Consider the following 26,947-nt stretch of genomic DNA (forward strand, 5'->3'; position numbering starts at 1 on the left):
GGCCTTGTCGTCATCCCTGCATTTGGAGCCGTTGATGACCAATCACAGAGCTTCAGAGAATACTATGGGGCTTCGACATTTGACAGCCTCGTCCCTGAGCTCTGCCTGGTGAGGCAGCTTCCACTTCTCAACCTGCGTCATTCAGACTGCCACCAACGCCCACTCCGCCTTTCACCTTCCGCCTGCCACCCCCACGATCCTTGGATCTCGTTGGCGACGTTCCGATGTTTCAAGCGCATCCATAGGCCATTCTTCGACGAGTCGCCTGGCGGTGGCGCCTTTTCCCTCGTCGTCTTATCTCGACCTCCTTTCACTTCGGAAAGCCAGCTCGATTATCACCCCAGCCCCTGCTCGGGTACTCGACACTTCAGTGCTCACCTCCTGGTCACATAGAGAAGACACGTGCCTCCCCCATCATGACGTCCCGCCGGCTTCCGGGCGGTGGCGTGAGCACCACAGTGTTTCGCCCTTCGGGCGGCACACCCGCGGGCGTAGGCGGCAAGCGCAACGAGGTCCCCGACGAGCTGTGCCCGATCTGCAAGCGCTCAAAGTACCTGAACCCGGACATGGAGTTCCAGATCAACCCGGAGTGCTACCACCCCATGTGCAGCAACTGCGTCGTCAACATCTTCAAGTCGGGCCCCACGCAGTGCCCGCACGCGGGTTGCAACAAGACGCTGCGGCAGCGCGGCTTCCGCACGCCGTGGTACAAGGACCTCGAGGTCGAGCGCGAGGTCGACATCCGCAAGCGCGTCAACGCCGTCTTCAACATGGTCCAGGACGACTTTGAGACCCTGCGCGACTGGAACGACTACCTCCAGAACGTCGAGGACCTCACTTTCAACCTCATCCAGGGCGACGAGGCCGAGCGCGCCAAGGCCGAGACCGAGCTCGCCGCGTACGAGAAGAAGCACCGGGAGGAGATTGAGCTCAACAAGAAGAAAGGCAAGGAGGCCGAGCAGCTGCGCAAGAAGCGCGACGCCGACGCCGCGGAGGCATCGCGGCTGCGCCGCCTCGAGGAGCGGGACGAGGAGCTGCGCGCCAAGGCCGAGGAGGCCAAGATTGGCGACGAGGTCATGGAGGCGCTCGCCCGAGGCGAGCCCGGCACGGCCGCCGAGATCCAGGCGCGCATCGTGGCCCGCAAGAAGGCCCAGGTCGCAAAGATCTCAGGCAGCCACTACGCATCCCTGCTGGACGGCGGCGGCCTGTCCATCCGCGGGCTCAAGGCCAAGGGCCGGAAGCCGTACGATGACGACGAGGACGACGAGGACGAGTCCAAGCCCTACGACCCCTTCGGCGGCCTACGCGCGGAGCCGGCCCGCTACGTGCTGCACGACAGCTACGAGTTCCCCCATCTCGACGACGCGCGACACAACGACAACCACCGCGTGCCCGGCTACAGCGTACACGAGTTCTACGCGCGCGCCATGTTCGAGGCCTTTGCAGGTCTTGGCGTGAACATTGGCGACGAGAAGGCGAATGACCTGAGGGCGTTAGGCACGGCGGGCGCGGAAGCTGCTGCGCAGAGCAACGAGACGCTAGAGACGGCCATGAAGGCCGCCGGCAGTAACGGCAGCAGCAATAGGATGCAGGTCGACGATGTTTTTGGCTAGACAGCGGGGGAAAGGGGGGCGAAACAAGAGCCTGATGAGCAGTGATTCACGAGCGAGGACCAAAAACAAACTTGGTGTGTTTCTACTGGGCGATTTGTCACAGTACGCGGGTTCATGGCATAGCGATGGCGTTTTACACACAGAATCGAGGACCCGTTTTTGGCTGTCCTTTTGCACATAAGAAATCCCATGGTTGAGCGCGTGGAAAGCGCAAAGGTATGCGCTAGAGTATGTTCGGTGTATTGATTTATATACGGGAATATCCTAGACAGCGAGGAATATCAGGAAAGTGACCAGTGAGAAGCCTACGCTAGAGCTGACCACCTGCGGATCTGAAGGGAAATGTCATTACAATAAACGCCACCGCTTGATGCTTTCGTCGCTTTGTTTTCACGTCGATGGCCCTCATACACCCACACACACATAGCGCGCTCCCCTTTGCCCGCTTGTTGAACTACTCTGCCTTGTCCTCCATCGTGCTGCAAGATGTGCAACCGTGCTCGCCATGCCACCTGGGGATGCGGAAAGAAACCCCGGCACGCAGCAACCGTATTTCGACCTCTCCGTCAACATTCCCCCACTTTGAGTCCTAGTGTGCGTGCGTCTGGTCTCATCATTGCTGCCATGGCGTTTGCTGCTGCGGCCTTGGGAAGACAGGCACTGTCTCAAGCTGGTCTAACCCGCCACCAATTGGTTGCTGGTTATGCTGCCAACCGAGCCCAGTTTGGTGATTGACAAACGCGCCCTGTCGGAATGGGTTGGTGCTGCCTGTAGGCTGCGGCACGAGACCGGCGCTCGTCTGCGGGCGTTGCTGTTGGCCAGCTGCAGCCCCAGCACCGCCAAAGTTCTTCGCAAATGGGTTGGTCCCTGTCTTCGTAGGCTGCAGCGGTGCGGCAGGCGGCGGTGTGCCAGTCGGAACCTGTGACTGGAATGGCGAGGAGTTGGCGGGAGGAGGGTTGTTGAAAGGCATCGCATTTTGCGGTGATGACCTCGCAAAGGGGTTCGTATTTTGCCGTTGCAACGGCATCTGCTGGGTTTGCACGGGCCCCTGCATGCCCGTCGGGTTCGCCATCAGCATTGAAGCACGGAATGGATTCGTGATCTGTTGGCCTGGCTGGAGGCCAGTCTGCATGGGAGCCAGCATTCCTGGTGTTTGTTGAAAGGAAGCGACACTGTCCTGCGGGATCGAGGACAAGGCCCCAGCGGCAAAGCCAGGTTGTGACTGGAAGCCCTGGTATACTCCTGCTCCTGTGCCTTGTTGCTGGAACTGACCCGTGGGCTGTGCTGGGAATGGGTTGTTGGCTTGGAAGCCTGTTTGTTGTGGCGCAAATCCATTGGGAGGCATCTGGCCCTGTTGGGGCACCTGGAACCCGCCGTATGGGTTCCCCGTCGGCATGGCATGCATCTGCTGAAACTGCTGCTGTTGCTCGGGGCTACTCTGCAGCGCCATCGGCGTCTGGTTCTGCTCGATTGACTCGAAAAAGTCGATGAGGTCGGGCTCGGGACCCTTCGCGGGCGCGCTCGGCTTCGAAGATGATGCTGGCGCCGCAGAGGTCCCGTTGGTGCCACCAGATCCAAACAGCTTTGCTGCCGCAGCATTCGGAGTGGACGATGTGCCGCCAGACTTTGAGGACGCTCCCCCGGCCCTCTTTGCAGACTGTTCGGCAATGTATTGCCTCCGGTGAATTTCAAAATCCGCATCATTGAGATATTCCTCCAGCTGGCGCCCCAGGTTTACAGGGGCGTGCTTGAGCTTCGGAACCTCAACTCTAGTGTGGTGCTCCCACTGCCGTGCGATACTAAGATATTGCACCACAAAATCTGTCTGCTTGGTAAAGTTGCGATAGATCCCCATTGCTCTCTCTGCGTCCGGCTTTGACATCTCAAAGAATTGACCTGCGCTCCATTAGACGTTGTCAAGCTTGGAATACAAGTGAGTGGTCGCCCACGCACCTAAGATATTGATCATTGCCTGGTTGAGCACCTGAAAGAGGGCCAGGAGATCCAATACAAGGAGTCGGAAAACCGTTATGGTGATTTCGTTTTCTGGCTCGTCGAGGACCTATATTCAAGAGCTTAGTTCAAGCGTGGTCGGGCAGAGTGGCGTAAAGACTTCCTTACGTCGCATTTCAAGAGTGCCGTCAATTGATTCTGAACGACCTCGGTCTCGCGGAGAAGGCCCTTGTCTATTGACAGCTTCTCCAAGCGAGTCTCCTTGGCCCTCACCCAATCTATCTTAGTATCCTTGTATGCACGAGTCCTTTCGGCAAGATATGCTGCATAATGCCGTATGTTCTTGCCTTGTATTTGAGCTGGAATACCCAACTTATTAGCACCCGGGTTTTTAAAGAGACCACGCCGGCTTGTGTACGTTGCGGATCTGAGCCACTCACCATCAGCAAAAGAACTGATTGCCAGCATGTTCCGATGTTTCGCAAGATATGCTAGTGTCGCATCGGGGGAGCCCTCGCGGATCATAAGATGTATCGTAATCAAGCTCTTGAACACCACAGTCCATGTCGAGTCTCGAAGTCGATACTGCAAGGCACGAAAGACCTCGCCCACGCCGGCTTCACCTGCATGTGTCGCAACCAAGATGTGTTCGATGTACTTCGTCTTTGGGGGCGCAGCCTGTTTGTCCATATTAGTATTGAGGAGGAACCTCACGGCCACAAATATGATCATCCTTGTAGACAAGTTGCCTGCTCGCCAGCGCCGGGCTGCCACTGTAAGACTGACCTTGATCTTGGTTGCGCCCTTGACCGACTTCTCAAACGAGCTGGCCATGACGTGGCTGCACGACACGATGGCCTCGTATGTGCGCAAGTAGTATAGTCAACCTGGATGAAACCTTGAGCGTCCGAACGCGTGCTGTTGTGGCGTTTTGCCCGCAGCAATAACAATGAGCTCGATTGCGACGCAGGAGCTTGACGGCTGGCTCGCTTGGTGTGGGGGGTTCGCCTCTGGCTGTTGCCGATGTGGGGGGCGTTCTGTTGCTATTAGAGCTGGAAATAATGCCGTGTAGCTTCTGTTGATTGACTATGGTCCCAACGGCGAGCTTGACGGTTCGGGGAGCAGGAAGGGCGCATCCGATGGGTCGCAGGCGCAGGGTTCAGGCGGATATGTCGGCAGAGGATAAGAATGTTGGTACTAGTGGATGTCGAAGATTGGAGTTGGTGCTGCCGGCGAGCGGGTGGGAGCTCGGTAGCTGTGGTGATTCTGGCGACGAGCAGCGGCGGGCTTGCAGGCGCCTGGGGTCGCGCAGACAGAGCTGGAGATGTGGAAGGCGACGTTGCCGGCGTGGTGTTGAGGCCAGGGAGGGCGTCGCGGGCGCAGGTGGAGGTTGGAGCAGTGCGCGGCGGCGGAGCTCGTGGGAAATTGGGCGGGAGCTGGAGGTCGGTCAGTCCCGCCCCTTGCCTGGTCTGACAGTCGTCACTTGTGGTCTGGACAATTGGCTGCCACGACAATTGGACAACCCAGGCATACCAAACTACTTAGGTATCGATCAGGCATGAACAGAGCTGGTTTGGTCGACCTTGACCTTCCCAAGCTCATTGGAATCGTCATTCGGACAATGTGCATATCCCCAAATCATTGCAAGCATGGCTCGTGTTCTCCAAGGCTACACGGGGCGCGCTTTGTCAGAGTCGGGGACTCGTCCCAAAGTTAGTGCGAGCTACGTCAGCGCCAAATCGTGACTGCTCCTGGGTCGTCCCTGTAATGCAGCTTTCCGACCACATCCAAGCGGCGAGCCAGCGGCCAACCCAGCAAACGCAATCGCTCAGCACAAGACTACCGTAAGGTACTCATATAAACAGACAAGATTCACCGGAGCACGTCGTCGACACAGAGCCTACTTGCTTCCCCATAAAGATCAAGAGGCTCGGCTGGGCACGCATTTGCTGATGGAACGAATCTATATTACTGCATCTGGCGGTATGTTATCTACGTGCAACATGTGTCCACTGAGCACATCACACGGCATACGAAACAATTGGGAGGAAACACTCTGTCTCTTAGCTCTGCGCAACGTTGGCCAACACAGGCTCAATTGCGCCCTCGAACAAGGAAATCGTCGCACTGAAGCTACACACTTGTGCGCTCAGTAGGCGTGTACGGTGAGGGGGTAGTGAATGCGAGGATGGAGGGTGCTGCGATCAACCACAAGAAAAGACGGGGGAGGGCCTTCGCTGATTCAAAGACAAGTCAGAGCTGCCTATAACGCGTCCGTGTATAACAAGGTCGGTGTGCCGAACGCTTATTGCATAGTCGCAGCTCGCTTTGCAGCAGAACCACTTGAGCCCTCGAGAGGGAGAGTTCTGAAGCTCCGCGAGCTGCAACGTATCATCTACTACACGCGGCTTTCATCATCTAGACGAAGACGAGTAGTTAGCATGTGTGGCAGGGGCCGGTGGTGGTTGCGCGGAGACTCACTTTGATTTGAATTGGAAGGGATGAAGAGGAAAGAAAACTTTTGATAATTGCTGCTCCCGCTGCCAGCTTGATAAATTCGCGACACGGTGGGGCGCAACGGGCGCACAACCTGTGCCAGACTGTACACAGCACTGTACGCCCGCCTGCTCAGCCAAGCTGGGGGGGATGGTGCAAGGGCAAAACGCGCACTGTCCTGTGGGGTGGTTTGATCCATCAGTCCCAGGCCAGACACAGCACAGCGTAGCTTCATGCTCAGCAACCTTGGAAGCACAGAGGGTCAAGTTGAAGGAGCTTGCAGTGTCCTCCCAGATGGCTTGAGCTGTCGCAATATAATCGTCAGCAGCGCCATGGTTCGACTGCTCCCTCGGCTTCCGCCGAGACACATAATCCCATCGCATGGCAAAGCCCCATTGCGACCGCTTGGGTCAGGAGCTTCATCTCGATATCGTCAGCCGGCGCATTGCCGTCAGATCTCTACTGAGAGTCCCGACGAGAGCCAGCCTGCCATTGTGAGGGATCAGCCACGAGCCGAGCCTGGCATCAATGAAGATGTCTCGGCACCAGTCGGCGGGCGTCCGCCTTCGTTTTCGGAGGAGCAATGGACCTTCATTAAAGACTCCTGTAAGCAGTACATCTGACTCGTGCCCGGGCCTCAACAAGTTAATTTAACAGCCTTGCAGTCGTGATACCACACCGGACAACAATCATACACGGTAAGGTGGCGACAGTCCACGGGTTCCTCGGGAAACGGAGAGACAAAGGCGCAAAGCTCAGCTTCTGTCCCTTGGACGTTGCCAAATTCCCCATGCAGATTGTGTCGAATGCCACCCCTGGCGAGCCTTTTCAAGAAGAGGCACATCGAGCACTTAGGGATATCCCTGCATATAGCCCTGTGACCGTCACCGGGCTGGTGCATGCTGTGAAGGACAAGGCTACAGGCCTGAAAACCACGTGGGATCTTCATCTGCGCTCTATCAGGCCACTCAACGTCTTTCCCAAGGACATCGTCGTGTCGAAGGACGCCGTTTGGGCACCGAAGCAAAGGCATCTGCAAATGAGGTTCGACAGCCAGCTTTTCGACAGGCTCTTGCTACGGTCTGAGATTCAGACCACCCTGAGGAACAGCCTGCGCACTTGCCGGTTTATCGAAGTCGAAACGCCTGTCCTGTTCAAGTCAACCCCGGAGGGAGCTCGAGAGTTCTTGGTACCAACACGGAAGCAGGGCCTCGCCTATGCCTTGCCTCAGAGCCCTCAGCAGTATAAGCAGCTCCTTATGGCGGGTGGAGTGCCCAGATACTACCAGTTCGCTAAATGCTTCCGCGATGAAGACCATCGCGCTGATCGGCAGCCGGAATTCACACAGGTACGGTCTCCGCATTGCCATGGAACCCGACAAGAATGACTGACACGCGACCAGCTCGATCTGGAAGTCGGCTTTGCTGATGCCGACAAGATCATGCACTATGTAGAGCGCTTGATGGTTGCTGCCTTCGAGTTTATCGAGAGGCGATGCCAAGTCTTAGTGGAGGATGGTTTTCGCCATGTGCAGATAGTGTACAAAGACTTCCGGCGATCTAGCGAGGTTCAAAGCGATGAAGAACGGCAAGCAAATGCCGCCGTGAGTGCCGTAGCAGCTGCTACTTCGTTTCCACGATACTCTTATGAGCATGTCATGTCCAGATTCGGCTCGGACAAGCCCGACTTGCGTATTGCAGAGCCCTATGCCTCCGAGGTAGGTATTTTCGTCACGTCCGTTGTTCAAGGTTTGCATGCTAATCAGCACAGATCGTTCGAATCGATGGCTTCCTGCCGGCAGAGTTCTCTGGAATGATTACGAATCACAAGGCTCCAGCTGTCGAGGCTTTCAAATTCCGCACAGGGCGGTCGCCACAGGCGAACTCCGAGTTCATCAGAAAATTCATGGACGATCTCCCCAATACACCTTTGAAGCTGGATTCTGCCAGCACGCCAGGAGTGTTTGTCATCGATTCCAGCCGACCGGTTCGCGGCTTGTCAGCGCTTGGGCACGATGCCGCCAGCAAACTGCTTGAGTTGAACACGGACTCATGGTCCGAGTGCGAGGACGGCGACATTGTCATGATCCATGCTCGAAAGGATGAACCTTTCCAAGGCGGGTCCACCGACGCCGGAAGGTTGCGCACTGCGATTTATGCGAAACTCGTCGAAGAAGGCTTCGTGCCTCGCGACCACTCTTACAAGTTTCTCTGGGTCAACGAGTTTCCCCTCTTCACCCCCGACGGAGATGACCCGGGCCAAGGCGGAGCAGCTGGATTCAGCGCAACCCACCACCCTTTTACTGCGCCAGCGACCTCCGCTGATTTCGACCTGCTGCACACAAACCCCATGGCCGCGAAAGCGGCGCACTACGACCTCGTCCTCAACGGTGTCGAGATAGGAGGCGGGAGCCGTCGTATCCATATTGCCGAGTTGCAGGAATACGTCATGCGCGACATCCTCAAGATGAGCGATGCGGGCGTAAAACAATTCTCGCACTTGATCGAGGCGCTGCGCGCAGGCTGCGCGCCTCACGCGGGCTTTGCCATAGGCTTTGATCGCCTCATGTCCTTGATCTGTGACGTTTCCTCTGTGCGAGATGTCATTGCGTTTCCCAAGAGCAATAAGGGCGAGGACTTGCTGGTGGGCAGTCCCAGCAAGACAACGCTGGAGCAGCAGAAGACCTATCACTTGTTCCGCAAGGAAAGTGAGGCTTAAACGTTTGAGGGTGCATACAGGCAGGCAGGCAGGCAGGCAGGCAGGCAGGCAGGCTATCTGTCAGCAAGCCGATGGTTGTACGATTAGTGTATCAGCACATCAAACTATAAGTTTGGTAAATACCATGTAGATATTCAAGGGAAACCCCTATCTGGGCTGCATGATAACAGGCTGAATGGAATCACTGTCAAGAATTCTGTAACTCGCCGTGTGCAAAGTGTTGCAAGCCACCCTGAAGTGCCCTCCGGGACTACCCTAACATATGCGCAAAGAATTGACATGCGGAACCTGACAGCATCAGGCACGAATCGATTCACCCGCAGCTTCCCCATACTGTTGCTCCTGCACAGCTTCGGATGCATCATTAAATGGTTCTGGGGATATCAAGTTCCGATCTAGATCGCGCCTGCACCCCGGGGTCAATCAATCACAGCCATTGCCCCAACGATAGCATCATGTCCAATCACTGCGACTTCCCTTGTCGATCAATTTGCATCAGCTGTCCCTCGATATCTCTCTATAACTTATGTTGTCCAATGCCTCTCTCATTCGATGAATCATGTCGCCGTCATGGCGGGCTCAGAGATAGCGTGATGGGGAACCGCGACTGTGCGTCATGGCGTCATTGAACCGTGAAACTCACTCCGAATCCACGCAGCTAAGAATAAGCAACACTGGCACACCGCGCACATTCTGCTCCGCGCCGCACTAAAATTAATCTATGAATGCATCGAGGTCGGCCCGTCACATGTAGTTTTCCAGCAAAATGGGATTGGAATAAGCAAATTGATGGTGTGCTCGTCACGGCGTCATCAGAGTGTCTCTCTGAGGCGCTTGCTCAGGGTGGAGACCTCCTTGTGGCTGGGAAATTGACACCGACTAACACGGGCTGGGCCATCATTGACGGCTCAGGCATCCTTTGAGGGGGTCGTCGATGCACATGCGATCTATTCGATGGAGACATGTCGAGGTCGCATAGCCTAGTTGAAGCCAGGAATCGCTTCGAATTAGCCCACCCGCCACGAGTACTTCTGGTCGGAGCTGATACTCCGGGGGAGGAGCTACAGTATAAGTTCAAGGCATCCTCCTGCAGACAACGCAGTCTTTTTCGCTTCTCTACTAAAAACTCAAGTCAAACTGAATTGCTCTTACGCTTTCATAAAAATACACAACCAACTTCCAGGGATCTTTCACGTACAGCAATAACAACAATCCACCAAGATGTCTTCCGAGAACGCCCCCTCTGGCGAGTACTCTGACGAGTCCTACGTCTCGCGCACCGGCCAGAAGCAGGGCCCCATTCCAGTCACCTCGGACCGCGAGCAGGTTGAGGACCCTATCAACCCCGAGACTGCTGACTCTGACGAGCAGCTTGGTGAGTAGCCATTTTACCCATTCCCTGCTTCATACGGAGAAACGCCCAGTGAGGCTTGGTTCAACCCACGTTGCGGGGCCGGGTGTGACAAGACTCGCTTAGTTGACTGACTTTCGTAAATTTTTTGTGCAGAGCGTGACGATGCCGACGCCATTGACGAGAGCAACGTCATCGACGAGCGTACCCGTGGTGCCAAGCCGAGAGGGACTTACCGGGAGCCGGGTGATGAGGAGGGCTTGCCTACTGACGACGGCACCAGCTCAGCTGATGTCAAGTCAGCCGAGTAGACAAATGTCCCAAATCTCAATGCGCGGGTGATTACCTGGCGGTCAGACGTCTTTGTTGGCGTTCCATGGGCACGTGGTCTTTGGGTGGAGTGTACATAGCAATCGTTTGTCGATTTAAAGAATGGTTCACTTTGAAAACTCCGGCTACCAGCTGCATTTGCTCAGTGATATGACATTAAAACTCATATTAAATTCTCCGGCGTGAACTTGTCCGGGTGCTCTGACCTTGGTCGCGGCAGACACTTGGCCAAGTACAGAAGAAGGATTTGTGAATGTGGTGTGATTGATAAAGCTTGCTAAACCACTCAGCGACATCCATCTTGTTCGGACGAGCGAGCGAAATGCAGATGTGAACATATTGGCAAGAATTGTGAGCGCCACATGAAACAATCCAGCCCCTTATTTCCAGCCTCAATTAAGGGACTTTGCCAAAGCTCATATTCGCATGGACATTATATTTACCTAGGTAGTTCTTCGCAAGAGCGATACTTCAGTTGAAATTGGCAGGACGCAAACGTGCATGCACCTGACTGGCCGGGAGGGGCATGGGTACTCGTTGTCGTGACAACTCGAACCCTGCAGCTAGTCGTAACGGCCCACTTGCCGTGTCATGATGGGGCGCCAAAGTCACTCTTCTCCCACTCTTGCAGCAGAGATACATTAACAGTGGGCCTGGCGGCACAACGACCAAGCTTCCCGACCCACCTGCATCAAGTCAACATTCACGACCGTTATCAGGCACGCTATCTGCCCGAGACCCTCGATTACTTCATTCCCATCTCGCATACACGACAACAGCGACATCGCCCAACGACTACCTGCGCGCCCTCTCGACTGCGACAGCTGCGCCTTGATCGCATTGCCAGTTGTTCCACGGCAACAACTTTGTCCTTTTTGCGTTGCCTTCACCAATGACGATATCCCTTTGCAACGCCCACCCTGCAACGTAAACATTGAACTGTTTACTTTCAAAACGCCATTCTTTCACAACGATACATTGCCTCCCACTCTTGCGCAAGCGCCCCTTATAGCCGGGAAACAGAACAGAAATCGACTTCCGATATATCCATCATGGCCTCTGCTGATCCAGGGGCCTCGTCTATCTCTGTCGTCGTCCGCGTCCGGCCCTTCACCATCAGAGAAGCTGCCCAGATGTGAGTTGTCCCAAGCCCGATCGTGATTGCTAGCTGAGGGTGTGGGACGACCAGAGTAGAGAGCTGACAGCCCATCACGCCAAATAGACAACGGATAGATGACAGCACACTCTTTCTCGGCGACGGCTCTCTTGCCGGCGCCCCTCAGCCCAAGCTGAAAAGCAGCGGCATTCGCTCTGTGATCAAAGTTGTCGACGAGAGGTGCCTGTACGTATACAAACCATGGCGAGAAATGTAGGCGACACCATCATGGATGAAGCTCACACATATTCCACAGGGTATTTGATCCGCCAGAGGATAACCCGGTACAGAAATTCTCGCGCTCAGTAGTACCACAGGGAAAGAAAGTCAAGGATCAGGTCTTCGCTTTTGATCGCGTCTTCGACGACAACACGACACAATCAGAGGTGTACGAAGCCACTACGAAAACACTCCTCGACAGCGTCCTTGACGGATACAATGCCACTGTCTTCGCCTACGGCGCGACAGGATGTGGAAAGACGCACACCATCACGGGCACCGCCCAAATGCCCGGCATCATATTTCTAACGATGCAAGAATTATTCGAGAAGATTGCAGACCGCAGCGATGAGAAGCACACCGAAGTGTCTCTGTCATACCTGGAGATCTACAATGAGACAATTCGCGATTTGCTTGTCCCTGGTGGCAGCAAGCAGGGTCTCATGCTCCGCGAGGATTCGAATCAGGCCGTCACTGTGGCCGGTCTCACAAGTCACAAGCCCAAGGACGTCCAGGAGGTTATGGACATGATTGTTCAGGGCAACGAGTACCGAACAGTTTCGCCCACAGAGGCCAACGCCACATCGTCCCGATCACACGCCGTCATCCAGATCAACATTGCGCAGAAAGACCGCAACGCCCCTGTCAACGAGCCCTACACCATGGCCACTCTGAGCATTATCGATCTTGCAGGAAGCGAGCGTGCGAGTGCTACCAAGAACCGCGGCGAGCGGCTTCTTGAGGGTGCAAACATCAACAAGTCTCTTCTTGCCCTTGGTAGCTGCATCAATGCGCTCTGCGACCCGCGCAAGAAGAACCACATTCCATACCGTAACAGCAAGCTCACCCGCCTGCTCAAATTCTCTCTTGGCGGCAACTGCAAGACGGTCATGATTGTTTGTGTCAGCCCCTCGAGCGTCCACTTCGACGAAACCCAGAACACCCTTCGCTATGCCAATCGCGCCAAAAACATCCAGACCAAGGTCACCCGCAATGTCTTCAACGTGAACCGTCACGTCAAGGATTTCTTGGTCAAGATTGACGAGCAGATGGCTCTCATCAACGAGCTCAAGGCGCAGCAAAAGGACGCGGAGAAGATATTCTTCGCCAAGTTCCGGAAGCAGGCAGAAAAGGCCGATGGTTGTGTGCGCGAAGGCGTCCAGAGAATTCGTGCCGCATACGATAACTCCTCATCCGAGCGCCAAGAGAAGGTCGCACACATGAAGAAGCTCCGTGGTATCGAGCGCCGCATCGGCTTACTCTCATCCTGGATCGCCGCGTTCGACACCATCTGTGACACCAGGGGCGATGAGAACGCGATGCCAGCCAATCTGTCCGCGTTGCGGAAAACTGCGCACGGGATCATGCTTGAGCTTGAGAACAGTCGTTATCACTTGCACCAGAAGCTGGACAAGACACATTGGGAACGCGCTATTGACGTGGCCTTACAACACAGCATCAACCAGCTGCCAGCAGGTGCAGGTGAATTCGGCGAAATTGAGAGATTAGAGCTTGAAGCTGAGCTTTTGAAATCGAAGTTCACAAGGGAGGCCTACAGAGAAGTCCTCCAGCAAGACAAGACTGGGGATGCGGGAACACTGCAGGTACTCTTGACTGCCCAGTTTGAGATTTTGACTGCGCTTTCAGACACCTCGTCCATGAATGAGGACGAAGCGGTTGCCCATGCCAAGGGCATTATAAACAAGCTTCTTGACACCGGCTTCACCGCCGCGGGCCACGTTGTCAAGCCGGATAGCACCATTCCGCCTGTCGAGACCTTTGCCCCGGCGAAACGAGGATTACCGAAACGAAGGAGGTCGTCCACGGCGCCCCGCGAATTGCTGTCCCGGGCTGTGCAAAACCCCAGACTGGCGGCCGTTGCAGAAGACGAAACGACGGAATACGCATCGCCAATGAAGGGGTCACCGCGGCGCCGCAAGGCAGGCAGTGCGCGCAAAAGCGTGAGCTTCACGCCGGTCAAGAAGAAGTCCCCATCCAAGCGTGCAGTTCGGTGGCGCGACGATGATGGCGAGTCAGGGACATTAGCGGACTTTGCTCTCACACCTCGAAAGTACGAATCCACGCCTGAACAGAGCTCACCCGAGAGAACTCTTCTGGCCGCCCCTGCTGCGCCGGCGTACCTTGAGAACGACTCTATGGACGAATCAAGTCCATCCCTGGTCATCCCAGAAGCTACATCGCTCCCTGCGGCGAAGCCAAATCGCTTCCAAGCGGGCTTCCTGTCGAAGTCCCGGCCGTCTATGGGCATCGGCTCGCCGAACGCAGGAAACTCCTCTATCATCATGAACTCGACGGAGCCCGACGAGCGACCGAGTCCGCTGCGGTCTTTGGACTTGGCGAAGGCTGCTAACATCAGATCGCCAAGAACGCGAATCGCCTCTCTAAGCCCACGACCATCTGTATCGCCTTCTTCAAGTTTGCCCGTTCCTTCCGGTTTTGCGATTGCCTCGATGTCGACAGTAGATGAAAACCAGCCTCCTTCATCCGACTCGGAGTCTTCGAGCATGATCGATCCGTCCAAGCTACGCTCTGCCCTTCATGCCAGCAAGCGAAGAGACCGGCTGTCATCTGCTACGTTCACGGTCCCGGCAGGCTCCAGCAATCGCCGCGTATCCTCGATCAGCTCGATCGGTGGCTCGACGCATAGACAGAACCACAACCATTCCGGTCCTCTCTCTTCCAGCGCAAACGGCATTTCTCGCCTTCGTCGAGGCAGTGCAGAGCGGCGTCGGAGTCCTCCGATCAGCTGCTCACCGTCTGATCTGAGTGTCCGGGAAGCCAAATCATTCACCCCTGGTCAAGCTAGGCGCATGAACTTTGGTGGCAGCGTTCGTGGCGCCATTGGAAGCCCCGGCGAGCACAGCGATGCTGCTGAAGCTGGACGTACGACTCGTCGCATCACTATTGGTGGAGCGGCGATGGGAGGTGCAGCCCGCCGTGGCGATGGCCGTGGCAACATTGTTTGGCGGTGAAGTCTAGGACCAAGTGTTCAAGATGCTCGACCCATGTAAATATTGTGCTTGCAAGCAGGTCGACTTGCACATTAATGATGGAGTTGTTGGCGTCGACCTAGGGTAGTCTCTTATTGTATAGCGTTCTCGCACTAGAATGCCTGCTTTTATTCCTCGTACTTACAATGAAAGGAGTTATCCTGTATATAACTGTCTCATCCTTTAAATGACCTAGCTTGCCAGGACCAAAACTGCACGTGCTGGGTATAATGTAGTGCTGCGTTCTGCTGCAGTCACATAAGTGTATGTCTTTTGTCATGATTTGTGTCATTTATTTTTGTTTTCTTTACAAAACACTCGTAGGCACGGTATTAGGCTGCGGATCGCATTTTAACATGAATCCTTGGGAATCTTCCCACTAGTCCTACTTGTTATACTGATGTCTCTTTTCACGGCTCCCTCGCGAACCAGCATCTTAGTGTTTTGCTCATACTAATCTACTATGCGCGCGCGACTTTGGTTGGTCTATCATACACCTGACCTGGGAGACGAACGGGTGGAGTCGTTAACGCTGCCACTGCACAGGAAGTGTTACGTCAGCAGTCTGCAACTTTTTAGTGGATCTCCATCCAATGTCTGGGGGTCGCGGGTCCGTGACGCAGGCTGAATCCAGTTCCACCAGCACAATCGACGCTTATCGACGCCAGCTCAAACGACAAACACGAAAGCAAGCGACTCTTGGCCGCCTAAGTCTTCACGCTCAGTCCTCTGCTAGACCATACCGATTTATTCGCAAGCATAGGGTACCGCCAATCATGGATCCAGGCCGGCAAGCCATGATCAACGGCCGGAGGTCACCGACCCGACGAGACATCACATCTCCGCGTCGCGACAACTCGTCGAGAATCAGCAAGCCGCCACGGCCGGCGCAGAACAAGCCACTGCCCGGCCGCGCGGCGGCCGTGGGCAGCTACCTCAGCCAGGATGAGCAGTCGCGGCAGTACGTCGCCGACGAAGACAAGTTTGTCCTCAAGCAGTCCAAGAAGAAGGCCGACATCCGCGTGCGCGAGGGCCGCGCGAAGCCCATAGACCTGCTGGCCTTCAACCTGCGATATATTGACACCAATCGCGATGTCTTCGACGACGAGGACCAGGACATCGAGATCGACGTGCCGTCCCCGAGCGCGGTCATCCAGAAGCTGCGCGAGGCCGAGCTCGAGGAGCTGGAGTCTGAGATTGCTTCGTATCACACCCTCGAGACGAGCTCGAGGAATGCCGAATACTGGTCTGCGCTCAAGATTATCTGTGCGGACAGGAGACGCACCCTGAAACCCCTCGGACGCGAGGAGCGGGTGGTCAGTTCGGTCTCGGCAGATGTGGACAAGATCTTGGGACCCAAGACTCTGGAACAGCTCGAGAAGTTGGAAGGGCAGATCCAGGCCAAGCTGCGATCAGACGAGGTATTGGACACAGACTACTGGGAGCAGCTGCTGAAGAGTTTGTCAATCTACAAGGCAAAGGCGAAGCTGGAGAGGATTTGCGCGACAATCAAAGAGGCCAGGACGAAACAGTTGCTCGAGCGGGACCCCGGTTTGGCCGAGCAGATGTCCAGTGCAGATACCCCAGCTGGCGGTGGCGCTGCTTCTGGGATGGTTGCGTCCGCAAGCACATCACTGTCGAATGTTTCAAGAGTCAGCCCGGCCGCATCTGGGTCTTCAACAACATCGTCGTTGCAGGCCAAGATGGCTCTTGCGGCTGCTCAGAGCGCAAGCTCTCCCGCTCCTGGAACGGCACGGTTTGCTGCCACCGCAGATGAGGACTTCTCCTCGGCGACCAAGGCCTTGTACGAGAGAGAGATGGCTCGAGGTATTAGCGAGAACGAAGAGATCTTTACAGCAGAAGAGTCGGTCGCGACCGGCTCGAAGCCGGTATGGGCGAACAAGTATCGCCCCAGGAAGCCCCGATACTTCAATCGCGTGCAGATGGGTTACGAATGGAACAAGTACAACCAGACCCACTATGACCACGACAACCCGCCGCCCAAAGTCGTGCAAGGCTACAAGTTCAACATCTTCTACCCTGACCTAATCGACAAGACAAAGGCTCCCACCTTCAAGATCATCCGCGAGCACGGCCGTCGCCGGGGTGAGTCATTCGCTCCAGCTGGCGAGGAAGATACTTGTCTTCTCCGCTTCATCGCCGGCCCACCCTACGAAGACATTGCGTTTCGAATCGTCGACAAGGAGTGGGACTATAGTGCAAAGAGGGAACGGGGTTTCCGGTCCAGCTTCGACAAGGTACGTGCTCTTATGCAGTTTGTGGTGCGCGGGCTCTATTCTGGTCGCTGCACAGCCTCTCCCTTGCTTGAGCATCGCGTGGCCAGATGCAGCATGTCACCACGATGTGAGCTCTGGCCAGGCCTCCCCCCCTCTTTGCACTGGTTCATCACTGCCGACCTCATGCCATGCAGGCAATTCTGTGGCTGAGGCTCGCTAGGTGATCGGCTCTTCCTGCTCTGATCCTTGCATGATGTACTCTTTGGCGCGCTGCAGGCAGCATGTTCATTCTTAGCATCGGCTAATTGTGTTGGTTTACAGGGTATTCTGCAACTGCATTTTCAGTTCAAGAAGGTGAGTGGACATCACGCCTGGTCCCCACCCCCGACACTGACTTGCAAGGTTCTTGGTGCTAACACGGAGAAACCAGATCTACTATCGGAAGTGAGAGGACCCTCTTCCTCTCGGCACTCGTCCTGGAGGGAACGGCCCATGCACGTCGTGGAGTAGTCATAGCCCGACTGTAAGAAAAGGGTGCAGCTGGAGAGGTCGCAGCCTCACATGCCCACGGACATTACCCTGCGCCATATCCCAGGTGTTGCACAAGCGAACGGGTTCCATGCAATATACGCGGCCGCGTCGACAATGACTCCAGGCAGTCCATCAAAAAGACAAAGACTGCTCGTGAAGCGACAACTTGCCACCTCTGGCAGTCACACAAAGTGTGTTGCAGGCTTTGTGAGGGTCACTTTCCGTGACATTTGAACAACCCTGTCTGCCTGAGGACTTCGATGATCAGAAAACCGGTTGCCCATCAGAGAAATGGCCTATAGAGACTGGTCTTGGACGGCGATCGAGGACCAGAACGGCCATCAGGAAGACAAGTCACTAATGCATAGCTAGCATACAGCCCTCGCTGGGCTGCCCTCCACGATCTAAATCTGTCACGCATGGATCAATAAGATACGAGCACGTCCCAGCCAGTCCGCTTCATGTTATTGCAATCGACCCCTGTCGCAGGTAGTCGCGTGGACGTCCTGCCCCATCAATCCCCCTAATTTCGTGCCACGTCTGGGGGCCTTTGCTGTACTATTTTGAAACCGGCCGATTCCCTTGCTTCGAAGATGATGATCTCAAAGCTGTTGACCGGCACACGACCAGGAGCTGCCCCTCACATCGGGAGTTGAATGGGGGAACTGCTGAGGTGCTCTGGTGCCGGGGTCTCCGGGTGCCGTCGACACTAACTCAAAGGACATAGAAACTTTTTACACCTGTACGGGCCTAATCGGGCCAATCCAGGGGCACCTACTGAAGACAAGAGAAGCCATTCAATAGCATCACTGCTCGCTAAAGCAGTATGGACGTCTCCCCCCCTGATGCATCTGACCAGTCCATGCGGTAATTGTTCAAGTCGACTGCGTGTATGGACGAGTCATTCTGCCGCGGTGGACAAGCCGCAGAATACCACAATCCTTGGTCACACTGCCGGCCTGTGGCCGCTCATGGAATGAGAATTAGCGGCAGCTCGTTCTGTGTAGCCTTGCCACGAGGTCTGTCGCATCTGTCAGTCCGTTTCCGTCCAGCCGGCCCTCCCTCAACGGGGTGTCATATCACGGGTCGAGCGGCCAGAGCATGCACGCCGCTTGTAGGAGCAACGACGACGATCTCATTCCACGATTACAACAGATTGACAGCAGCCCAGGAAATGATTGTCGTGTGATACAACATGTTGCGCGATCGGCATGCCAGTCATACGCCCAACGGCCAATTCCTTCCCCCCAACGGGAGGAAGGCATTGAGCATACGCGGCGTGCGGATCTGAAAAATCATCACGACGCTATGCTCCCGAGATCGCTGGGGAGCTCGCCACCAAGCGACCAACCAACTAGGCATTCCGCGTTTTCCGCGCGGGTGCCTATCCGAGGCATTTCAAGCGCGGTGATCTCAGAATTAGCCACTCGCGAATCTCGCTGCTGCCCGCTCTCTGTAACATCCATGAGAAGCCCCATTGGAGACATCACAGTAGTGGACATCTGACGGCCTCACCTGGGGACAACCGACTCACACAGCCCACCCACCGATTCCGCCGGAGCAGCACTGCCAGGCCTGCAAGGGCGGCCCACAGGTGGACCAACAGAGGAGACATGTTGACGCCGTGCGTCAGGAGATTGGCTCCCGAGGCGCGCTCCGGCGGCAAGAGCACGAGGCCTGCAGGCGTTTGGGAGTTGATGGGGGCTAGAGCTATCGTGGCGTCCGAACAGGTGAGGATCGCTTTCTCGCAACAATGTCCTCAGACGGGTCTGGGCGGGCACTCTGACCAACCATGGCCACCACCTCAGAGATGCAGGCAGAGGGAGCGAAAGCGCGAGGGGAAGAGTAGATGGGGTGGTGTGAGCGCAGAACACAAAGGGCTGGGACAGTTACACCATCTGCCGGGGGGACCGTCTCGTCTCTGGAGCACTGCCTTGTAGCTTGGGGCTGGGGGACCAGAACGCCCGCCACCACCCATGTCCGGGGTCGCACAGACGATGAGCAGATGAGAAGCATCAAGCCCAGTGTGCAGCCCTGCCATGACCACCGGCACGCGCTTCATGACACAGCGGAAATACCTATGGGACGAGCAAGGCGAGCATCTCCCGCATAAGCAGGGATGTGCTTGGTGTGGGCGAGATCCCTTGCAGGCCGTCAAACCCCTGCCCATCCAGAGCAGATCGTGAATGAAGGTGGTGGAGACAGCCCTAGAGATGCCATTCTCTGGGTTGGGAGACCAGAAAAGGACCCCCAAGTGCCACCTCCAACACCCGGGCCAACAGCAGACAGCCATGGAACGTGCAGTAGCGCCAGAGCCCCCGCAGGCAGAGTGATGCTGCAAGTCTACATGCCTTGTCGTCTGTGTGGAGGTGCAGTACCTATCTCCTGCACCCTGGCCTGCCAGGGGCCATCTCCTCTGATCGTGTTGGCAGGGGTGGACACAGGGGTCCCGGCTTCAGCATCGTGACTGGTACACGCCATATCCGGCATATGTCACCACGGATCTTTCTGAGATCCAGACGAGCCGGGGCCATCGACGTGCAGTTGTCGTCCACCCTGATACACGCCTCGTGGAGGGCATGACCACGAGCCTCAGGCATGCCTGCGATGAACCCCAGACCGTTGGGGCCAACATGGCCTGTGTGCCGCCTGCGCCAGCCTGGATCCCTGCGGCTAACACGCCGTCTCATTCTCGGGCCGGCCTCTCGTCATGTACAATCTACAAGGCCGGTCGAGCCAACCGACGACACTGACATGGCCCAGAGCCGCAAGGTTGCCTTGCCATGGAGGTGCGCCGCCACGTGCTCGACGGGATATTTGATCGCTGCTTCCACCCACTTGACGTTCATGAAAACAATCTCTAATGCTCCTCTTCCTCACCCTCCTCATCCTCGTCAGCCATTCCATCCTCACAACGGACAAAGTCGTCTCGTCTGGGCTTGCTCCTGCCGTTTCGACATCTGAGCTCCACTTTGTTTCGCAAACACTTCATATACTAGTCCTCCGAGCTCGCCGTCGTCTCATACACTGGTTCCTCAGCGGCCGCACAACAAACACGGCATCGTCCCCACCACTGTCCTGGTTCCATCTATAGAACCGAGAACGCAAACAACAGAGCGTTCCCTACATACTGGCACATGCACAGACTTGCCACCGGGCCTCCTAGAGATCCGAATCTGGACCGCTCTGGCCCTCCCGCCGCTAGCTGATACCAGTCACGCGTTGCTTGAGTGACCTGAGCATTACTCCTCAGCCAGACCTGACAGCCACGCGGTTTCCCAAAAATACTCTTTTGGCAGTTCACGAGCCATCTTGAACGTCACACACCACAGAACGCACCCTTATATCAGCCCCTGAACCCCCGTCGCGATCGAGTGTCTTGATCTTCACCATGCAGCTCTACTACCACTATCAAGGTCAGGCCATTCAAAACAACACTGAGGACCAGACCTCAACTTCTCCTGCCACAATCTCGAAAGCACCTGTGCTCTACCCGGCCGAACAGTTTGAGGAGTGCTTCGCACATCTCGATATGGCAGGTCCTCCGATGGCGGTTCACCGCCTCAATGCAGTCAACCCGCCTCATTTAGAGCCACCGCGCTCCCTTCCCTCCGGATCGCAGCAGTACATGACCTCGCAATCTGCCTCCGGGCCGGCCGGCGAGGCTCAGTCAAGACCAGAGTCTATGGTCTCGGATGGTGACTCGTTCTCGTACCAGGGCTCGCCAGCGCCCGCCCACGCCTGGCTTACACCCGCGGCATCGCCAGAGTCTTCGTCTGTCCCAAGCCCACAGAGCTGTTGGTCAAGCACACACCACGAGGCTGATTGCCTACCTCAGTCGTGGCCTGCGGGTCAGCCGCAAATTCCCTCTTACGACATGCAACTGTACATGTCTACACAAGGTGCAGAGGGAACGCACGAATCTCGATCGTCAGCAACCTCGACCCTGCAATCTCAGACCAACACAATCCGCCACATGAACCAAGGCTTTGGGAATGACGAAGATGACGAAGATACCGAGGACTGGAACAGCTTAAATGGAGAAGAGATTGACGGCAATGCATGTTACGCCAAGCTCCTTCGCCTGGCTCTCATGGGCTCTGACAGGCACGCCATGGCGCTGAAGGACATCTATCAGTGGTTCAGAGACCACACGAACAAGCCTGGGTTGGACCCAGAAAACAAAGAGACCAAGGGCTGGACAAACAGTGTTCGCCACAACCTCAGTATGAATCACGTGAGTACCTAGCCCTCGCGATGTCTGGCGTTTCGACGTTACAAGTGATTTCTAACAGCGCGCGTGGCAGGCTTTCGTTCGTCACAGCCGCCCGGCCATGCCGTCGGATCGTACGAACAAGAAGATGATCTCTGAGTGGTGCCTGGAGCCGTGGGCAGTGGATATCGAACGGTTCCTGAGCACCACGAGATACCGCAAGTTGGATGCAAATGGCAACCCGAAGTCCCCGCGCCCGACTCGACCCAAGACAAAGGTGGCCAATCGTTCAGCTGCAGGGCGCAAAGGAGGGCTCAACGCTGGCAGGAGCCGGCTGGCGAGCAAGAAGGCACGGCAGGGCCGCCTCGGCCAGGACTACAGCCTGTCTCAGTACCACCACAGCTTTGCCGATCTGGATGCGCACCACCCGTACCACCAACGCAGCTCATCATACCCTGGTACAGGATACAGCCTTCCAATGAGCCAGGGCTACCCCTACGAGCTCCAGCACCAAGGCTACGATGAGCTCTCTGCCCACGACTCGCCCAGCTCCACGTACTCACTCCCGGTGATGGGAGGCATCCATCCGATGCCAGGCGCGGATCTTGCACAGCAAGACAATGGGCCCATGTACTGGCACGATCAGAGTGGCCCCATGCCCTACCATGGCTAAGCGGGTTCAGCTTGCCGCGTGCATGGCTCTGAAAGCTGGCGAAACCCAAACGCGAACGCTCGACCGCTGGCTGCCTGCAACCACAGCGTCGCGACCAACAAAAGGCCACGACATTACACTTGAAAGCTCTATCGAGCCAAGGCACAGCTCCCATACCCCAGATGAGGTAGCTCTGGGCACGGTGTCGGTGGTGAGGTGAAGTGAGGAACGGCGGTGATTTGGCCTGGCCTGCGCACCGTCCCTTTGCAGACACGTGGGTCCGCAACTCCGACCTCATAGGGCTCGGCCAACCAAGGCGCGGAAAGGCCGCGCTCCTTCAGCCCAGGACCGGACCCCTGCTGGCCGTTGACATCTGCGGTGGTCGGCACGGATTGCAACCCCCCGGCGCCATCTGGTATGGGCCACAGCTTTCGTTCGTTGGTCGTGTCACCGCCACTTTCAAATGTACTTTCTTAATGGTGGTACAGAGTGGGAAAACCCTCAAGGAGAGGCTGTGGGCGCCTCGTCATGTTTCATCTTCTCCATTGACAAAAGCTTGGGATCTTGTGTGTGTGTGAACACATTCCCTGTCTCTTTTAGTTTTTCTTTCTTTCTTTGACAGGTCTGGATCTCTCGTAATGTCGTCCTGTGGTGGTGGAGGTGTTGGTTGCACAGTGTTGTTGTCATTTGCGCGTATGATAGATTCCAATCGAGCCCATGCTCACGCACGTTACTCCGCCCATCATCATCATCTAAGCTTGTCTGGTGACGCCCTCACACATTTCCTGACCACTTTGATCTTGCATGGCTGCTGCCCTTGCCTGTCGTGATCGCAGCCATTTCAGAGTCGGCAAAAAGACCCGTGCATGCCTCCTCTCCTGCCCTCAGACCTGCCATCTGCGCAGCTCTCTCCTTTCCCTGCGTGGCGGTATGCAACGAGAGCAGCAGTCGCCAACCAACAATTCTCCTTCCACCAAGCACGGGCTATTATTACAGGGAAGGGGGCGCACAGCGCCAGCAATGAGGACCACTCGGCCGAGCGCTGAGTTGGACAAGGTGGAGAAAGGGCATGTGAATTAACAGTCCGATTGTGACTGTGCTGTCGTTGGCGTTCTCCCCTCTTGCGTGATAAATATGTCTATCGGCGATCCTGGTCGGGCTGTTGATGGACCCCTGTATGGAATGGGGGGCGTGGGAAGATGAATGAAGGCAGACTAGGCAGGTTGTCAACATGATTACTGATATCCGGAAGATATTCTTGGGCCAGTCCTCCCTCTTCCCCCCTCATCGAGCGAGCGAGATCTATACGGGATGCGAAAGGATGTCTTGCCAGGCGAACCACGTGCGGTGATTTCTCCAGCATGGCCCGCCTGCAGCAGTGACATGGCCACCGAGCGGGCCGGGCTCCCAACGCGGCGCCGGGCCAGACGCGACAGCCCAGTTGGTGCGAGATCAGTCAAGGCGGACCGAAATGGAGGTGTGACTGGGGCAGGCAGCCAATGCGAAAGGGCTGTGCATGAAGTTCCTGCCGAACCCAGGGTATCCCACGACGCCAGGACGAATCGCGTGGCAGCAGCATGGCGGATGCTCCAGGAGAGGGACAGGTCAACTCCAATCAGCCGGTCTGCAGTCAACACAGGCTTGCTGTTGTTTAATTATGGTTCTTATGTGCGGCCATGGATGGGGGGCAGGCCCTCCTGTCAATGTCTCGGCCCAAAGGTCTTTGTCGAGGGCGAAGGGCGAGATGGAGCGGCGCGGGGAGGCCCGTCAAGGGTCCCACTTTTGGCTACCAGCCTCATCCTTGTGGGCAGACCAATCAGATCGACAGGCAGGGCGCAGAGACGCCTGTGATTGGGTACCAAACAACCGGTAGCGCGCTAGACCTGCCAACGTCAGCCAGTCAGAACTCAGTACTGTGGTTGACGTCGTGTACATACCACGTATAAACGCCTGCCCTGCAACCACAGGCAAGGGTGTGTGGTGGTATGGGCTTGTTGGTGCAGCCTGCCTGCGGGTCTCCCAAGTCTGCCGTCACATCAGTAGTGAGATGGCCCGCCCGATCTCGTCCCGTGTTGGCAATGTCGCTGCAGGTTGCCTCTCTGCATCGGCGAGGATAAATGCATGTCTGCCAGCACTCGCCCTGGGTCTGCCATTCATCCACAACAACAACGACTCAAGAGCACAGAGCTATCTCGAGTGAAGAATAGACCAAGTCCAATATCCTTGATCCCAGACCAGACCAGCTCCCCCTCAACCATGCCGCCGCCTGGGGCTCTGACCCCCCATCTCCTATCGTCATTGACCGCGCCCAAGACCCAAGGCGAGCCATACCCCTGTTCGCAACTATTTCTCGTTTTGATCTCGATGCTACAGTGTGTGTCGATGCTGTAGTGTCACAGTCTGTGCTTGACGCCTGACGCGCCCAGACAGGCATGCTTATCGCCTTGACAGCTAGCCGCACCTTTTCTCGTGCCACGAGGCTGAGGCCCCGGTCGTGCGCGTGTACGAGTCTGTGGCCTATGATTCGGAAGCACTGTTGGCGGTTCATACGCGATCACGTGCTGAGTAACTCATGCGGGTTCCCGTAAGATCCTCCGGCATGAACGAGGAGTATAGTTGATCATTCTTGGGCGATTATGGGCGATTTGCATTGTGCATGGTTACTCAAGCATGCTTAGACGCAGAACTGGTCCATCGAGCAGTGAGAAGAGAAATGCAGGAGTCTCTTTGCATTCTGGACAGGTCAAAAAGAGAGCAGGGACTTGCAGGCTTCCACGTCAGTCCACTGGAATCGCGCTCGCTGTTCAGGTGGTCGACGCATATGAAGCTGGCCGGGCAGGCACACCGGGTGTGCTGTGTGCGCTTGCAGCGCAGGGAATATGACGAGCCGTGATTGAGTAGATGAAGGCGAGACCCCTGAGACTTGTTGACTGGCCGCTTTTGCTGGGAATGTTCAGACTCTTGACCGCTGGTGTTGCAATTGCAGGGGCGACTGGATGTTCGAGACTGGTTTGTCCCCCTACCGTTGAAGGCGTTTCTAGAAGGAGGAACCATGACTAGGAGGTGCGCATCCCAGACCATGGACGCTTGCTTTCTTGGACGGGCTGCCACACACAAGCAAGCTGGGAAATGTTCTGCATCGGGGCGAAATGGCGTGGCTCTCGCGTGAGCGGGGACAAGAGGTCCGGAGAGAACGTCCCCAGCCCAGTCCAGTCCAGTCCAGTGATGGCTCATGGCCCCCGGCTGCCGAGAGACCGGGGTGCGGGCAGGCCCTTGCGGCCGACATCTGAGATTGCAAAGTCGGAGAGGCAGGCCGAGCGGCTCCAGACCGGGGGGCGGACTAGGGTGGGCGATGGGGTGGTGGGTGTTGGTCGATGGATGCGCAGCGTTTGTGCTCGAGGGATCGAGCATCCCTAGCATCGCTAGCATCCCTCATCGAGACCCTGCAAGGCAGGAGCAGCACTTTGAGGCCATCCAAGTCACCACCTTGGCAGCCCCGAACACGAGGCAGGCACGGCCACGGTACGTACCCTCCTACCTCAACCCCTCAACCTCAGGTGTCAACCCACGTCTGCAAAGAACTTTGGCCGCACCACCAACATCAACATCACCACCCCCAGACAAGACCCCCCCGCCCTCTCAAGCACTCCGACGGCAATCTCCAGCATCCCTGCCCTTCCCACCAGCCCTCGATCCTACCGTGCCACGCTCGCTATACCAGGGTCTGCCGCACGCACTTGCTGCACCGTCTTCCGACTCTCCAGGGTCCGCCCTCCCCCCGACTGCTGCAGATCTCGTGGCTGTGGATGTGCCTTTCTTCATCCCAACCTGCTGCTGCCTCATGGAAATGACGTCCACGTCCACGCACACGTCCAAGTCTCAAGACTCACACTCCACACTCCCAACCGGCTTCTCCGCAGGGGCGCACAGCTACAGTACGTGTGCAATCACATCACCATCGAGGATGCTCTGGTCGTGCGATTGCATCAAGTCCCTGGGCTAGGGCCTCGATTGGTCAATGGCGTACGCAAAACGCCAACCGGATTATTCCCGACCATCTTGCACGTCTCCCACCCTGATCCAGGCTCTTGGCTGCCCCCGTGCGGTACACTCAGACAGTCAATGACCAACTTCCCGCGCATCTTCAGTCTGCGTCCATTCAACACTGGCACCGGCGTCTGCACAAAGTCAAATCATTGAAGTGTATGCTAACAAACATTGCGACTTTGAAGTGCGCTTCACAAAAGTCAGTCATTCCCCGAGCCTCAAGCAGAGATGGCCAATGTATTATGCTTGCAAGCTCTTCCGCCTGGGAACCTTTAGATATTCCCAGCAAGTCTGTTTGTGGCACCCTACCACAGGCGAAGCGTACATTCTAATCACATACAACGTCACATTCTTTGCCGAAGAGCTGTCCATAAATCGAGACTCGAGTGTTTCAAGACGCCCGACAGGGTCTTTGTCCCG

The 26,947-nt window shown here is 56.4% G+C and overlaps 12 protein-coding genes across 12 annotated transcripts; 8 read left to right on the plus strand and 4 right to left on the minus strand.

The window, feature by feature from the left end:
* Positions 1 to 125: 125 nt before the first annotated feature.
* Positions 126 to 1,826, plus strand: B0I36DRAFT_316749 (CDK-activating kinase assembly factor MAT1-domain-containing protein). Its single transcript, XM_046153075.1, has one exon. It carries the CDS (start codon positions 417 to 419, stop codon positions 1,611 to 1,613), a length of 1,197 nt encoding a protein of 398 aa, XP_046014776.1. The 5' UTR covers positions 126 to 416; the 3' UTR covers positions 1,614 to 1,826.
* A 400-nt stretch (positions 1,827 to 2,226) lies between these two features.
* Positions 2,227 to 4,400, minus strand: B0I36DRAFT_238231 (ENTH domain-containing protein; the record flags this gene model as incomplete). The annotated part of the gene is made up of 5 exons (XM_046149590.1): positions 2,227 to 3,509; positions 3,567 to 3,675; positions 3,735 to 3,925; positions 4,007 to 4,244; positions 4,353 to 4,400. 5 exons carry the CDS (start codon positions 4,398 to 4,400, stop codon positions 2,227 to 2,229), a joined length of 1,869 nt encoding a protein of 622 aa, XP_046014777.1.
* A 2,452-nt stretch (positions 4,401 to 6,852) lies between these two features.
* On the plus strand, positions 6,853 to 8,780 carry B0I36DRAFT_360181 (aspartyl-tRNA synthetase; the record flags this gene model as incomplete). Its single annotated transcript, XM_046158263.1, has 3 exons — positions 6,853 to 7,410; positions 7,465 to 7,779; positions 7,833 to 8,780. The coding sequence occupies 3 exons, from the start codon at positions 6,853 to 6,855 to the stop codon at positions 8,778 to 8,780; spliced, it is 1,821 nt and encodes a 606-aa protein (XP_046014778.1).
* Positions 8,781 to 10,001: 1,221 nt separating this feature from the next.
* B0I36DRAFT_346589 (uncharacterized protein) lies at positions 10,002 to 10,442 on the plus strand (the record flags this gene model as incomplete). Its single annotated transcript, XM_046156476.1, has 2 exons — positions 10,002 to 10,155; positions 10,288 to 10,442. The coding sequence occupies 2 exons, from the start codon at positions 10,002 to 10,004 to the stop codon at positions 10,440 to 10,442; spliced, it is 309 nt and encodes a 102-aa protein (XP_046014779.1).
* A 130-nt stretch (positions 10,443 to 10,572) lies between these two features.
* Positions 10,573 to 10,891, minus strand: B0I36DRAFT_316756 (uncharacterized protein). The gene has a single exon (XM_046153076.1). The coding sequence runs from the start codon at positions 10,797 to 10,799 to the stop codon at positions 10,587 to 10,589; it is 213 nt and encodes a 70-aa protein (XP_046014780.1). The 5' UTR covers positions 10,800 to 10,891; the 3' UTR covers positions 10,573 to 10,586.
* A 622-nt stretch (positions 10,892 to 11,513) lies between these two features.
* Positions 11,514 to 14,829, plus strand: B0I36DRAFT_238191 (kinesin motor domain-containing protein; the record flags this gene model as incomplete). Its single annotated transcript, XM_046149587.1, has 3 exons — positions 11,514 to 11,596; positions 11,684 to 11,803; positions 11,874 to 14,829. 3 exons carry the CDS (start codon positions 11,514 to 11,516, stop codon positions 14,827 to 14,829), a joined length of 3,159 nt encoding a protein of 1,052 aa, XP_046014781.1.
* A 651-nt stretch (positions 14,830 to 15,480) lies between these two features.
* Positions 15,481 to 17,426, plus strand: B0I36DRAFT_316758 (mid region of cactin-domain-containing protein). Its single transcript, XM_046153077.1, has one exon. The coding sequence runs from the start codon at positions 15,624 to 15,626 to the stop codon at positions 17,292 to 17,294; it is 1,671 nt and encodes a 556-aa protein (XP_046014782.1). The 5' UTR covers positions 15,481 to 15,623; the 3' UTR covers positions 17,295 to 17,426.
* Positions 17,427 to 19,270: 1,844 nt separating this feature from the next.
* B0I36DRAFT_83160 (uncharacterized protein) lies at positions 19,271 to 19,989 on the minus strand. The gene has a single exon (XM_046163414.1). The coding sequence runs from the start codon at positions 19,906 to 19,908 to the stop codon at positions 19,420 to 19,422; it is 489 nt and encodes a 162-aa protein (XP_046014783.1). The 5' UTR covers positions 19,909 to 19,989; the 3' UTR covers positions 19,271 to 19,419.
* An 869-nt stretch (positions 19,990 to 20,858) lies between these two features.
* B0I36DRAFT_83182 (uncharacterized protein) lies at positions 20,859 to 22,003 on the plus strand. Its single transcript, XM_046163415.1, has one exon. It carries the CDS (start codon positions 21,007 to 21,009, stop codon positions 21,862 to 21,864), a length of 858 nt encoding a protein of 285 aa, XP_046014784.1. The 5' UTR covers positions 20,859 to 21,006; the 3' UTR covers positions 21,865 to 22,003.
* B0I36DRAFT_83183 (uncharacterized protein) lies at positions 22,004 to 23,031 on the minus strand. The gene has a single exon (XM_046163416.1). It carries the CDS (start codon positions 22,776 to 22,778, stop codon positions 22,143 to 22,145), a length of 636 nt encoding a protein of 211 aa, XP_046014785.1. The 5' UTR covers positions 22,779 to 23,031; the 3' UTR covers positions 22,004 to 22,142.
* Positions 23,032 to 24,513: 1,482 nt separating this feature from the next.
* B0I36DRAFT_83191 (uncharacterized protein) lies at positions 24,514 to 25,007 on the plus strand. Its single transcript, XM_046163417.1, has one exon. It carries the CDS (start codon positions 24,602 to 24,604, stop codon positions 24,869 to 24,871), a length of 270 nt encoding a protein of 89 aa, XP_046014786.1. The 5' UTR covers positions 24,514 to 24,601; the 3' UTR covers positions 24,872 to 25,007.
* Positions 25,008 to 25,832: 825 nt separating this feature from the next.
* Positions 25,833 to 26,680, plus strand: B0I36DRAFT_346593 (uncharacterized protein; the record flags this gene model as incomplete). Its single annotated transcript, XM_046156477.1, has 2 exons — positions 25,833 to 26,002; positions 26,038 to 26,680. 2 exons carry the CDS (start codon positions 25,833 to 25,835, stop codon positions 26,678 to 26,680), a joined length of 813 nt encoding a protein of 270 aa, XP_046014787.1.
* Between the last annotated feature and the right edge of the window lie 267 nt (positions 26,681 to 26,947).

The sequence above is a fragment of the Microdochium trichocladiopsis genome (assembly GCF_020744255.1).
Source record: "Microdochium trichocladiopsis strain MPI-CAGE-CH-0230 chromosome Unknown B0I36scaffold_3, whole genome shotgun sequence".
Lineage (NCBI taxonomy): Eukaryota > Fungi > Ascomycota > Sordariomycetes > Xylariales > Microdochiaceae > Microdochium > Microdochium trichocladiopsis.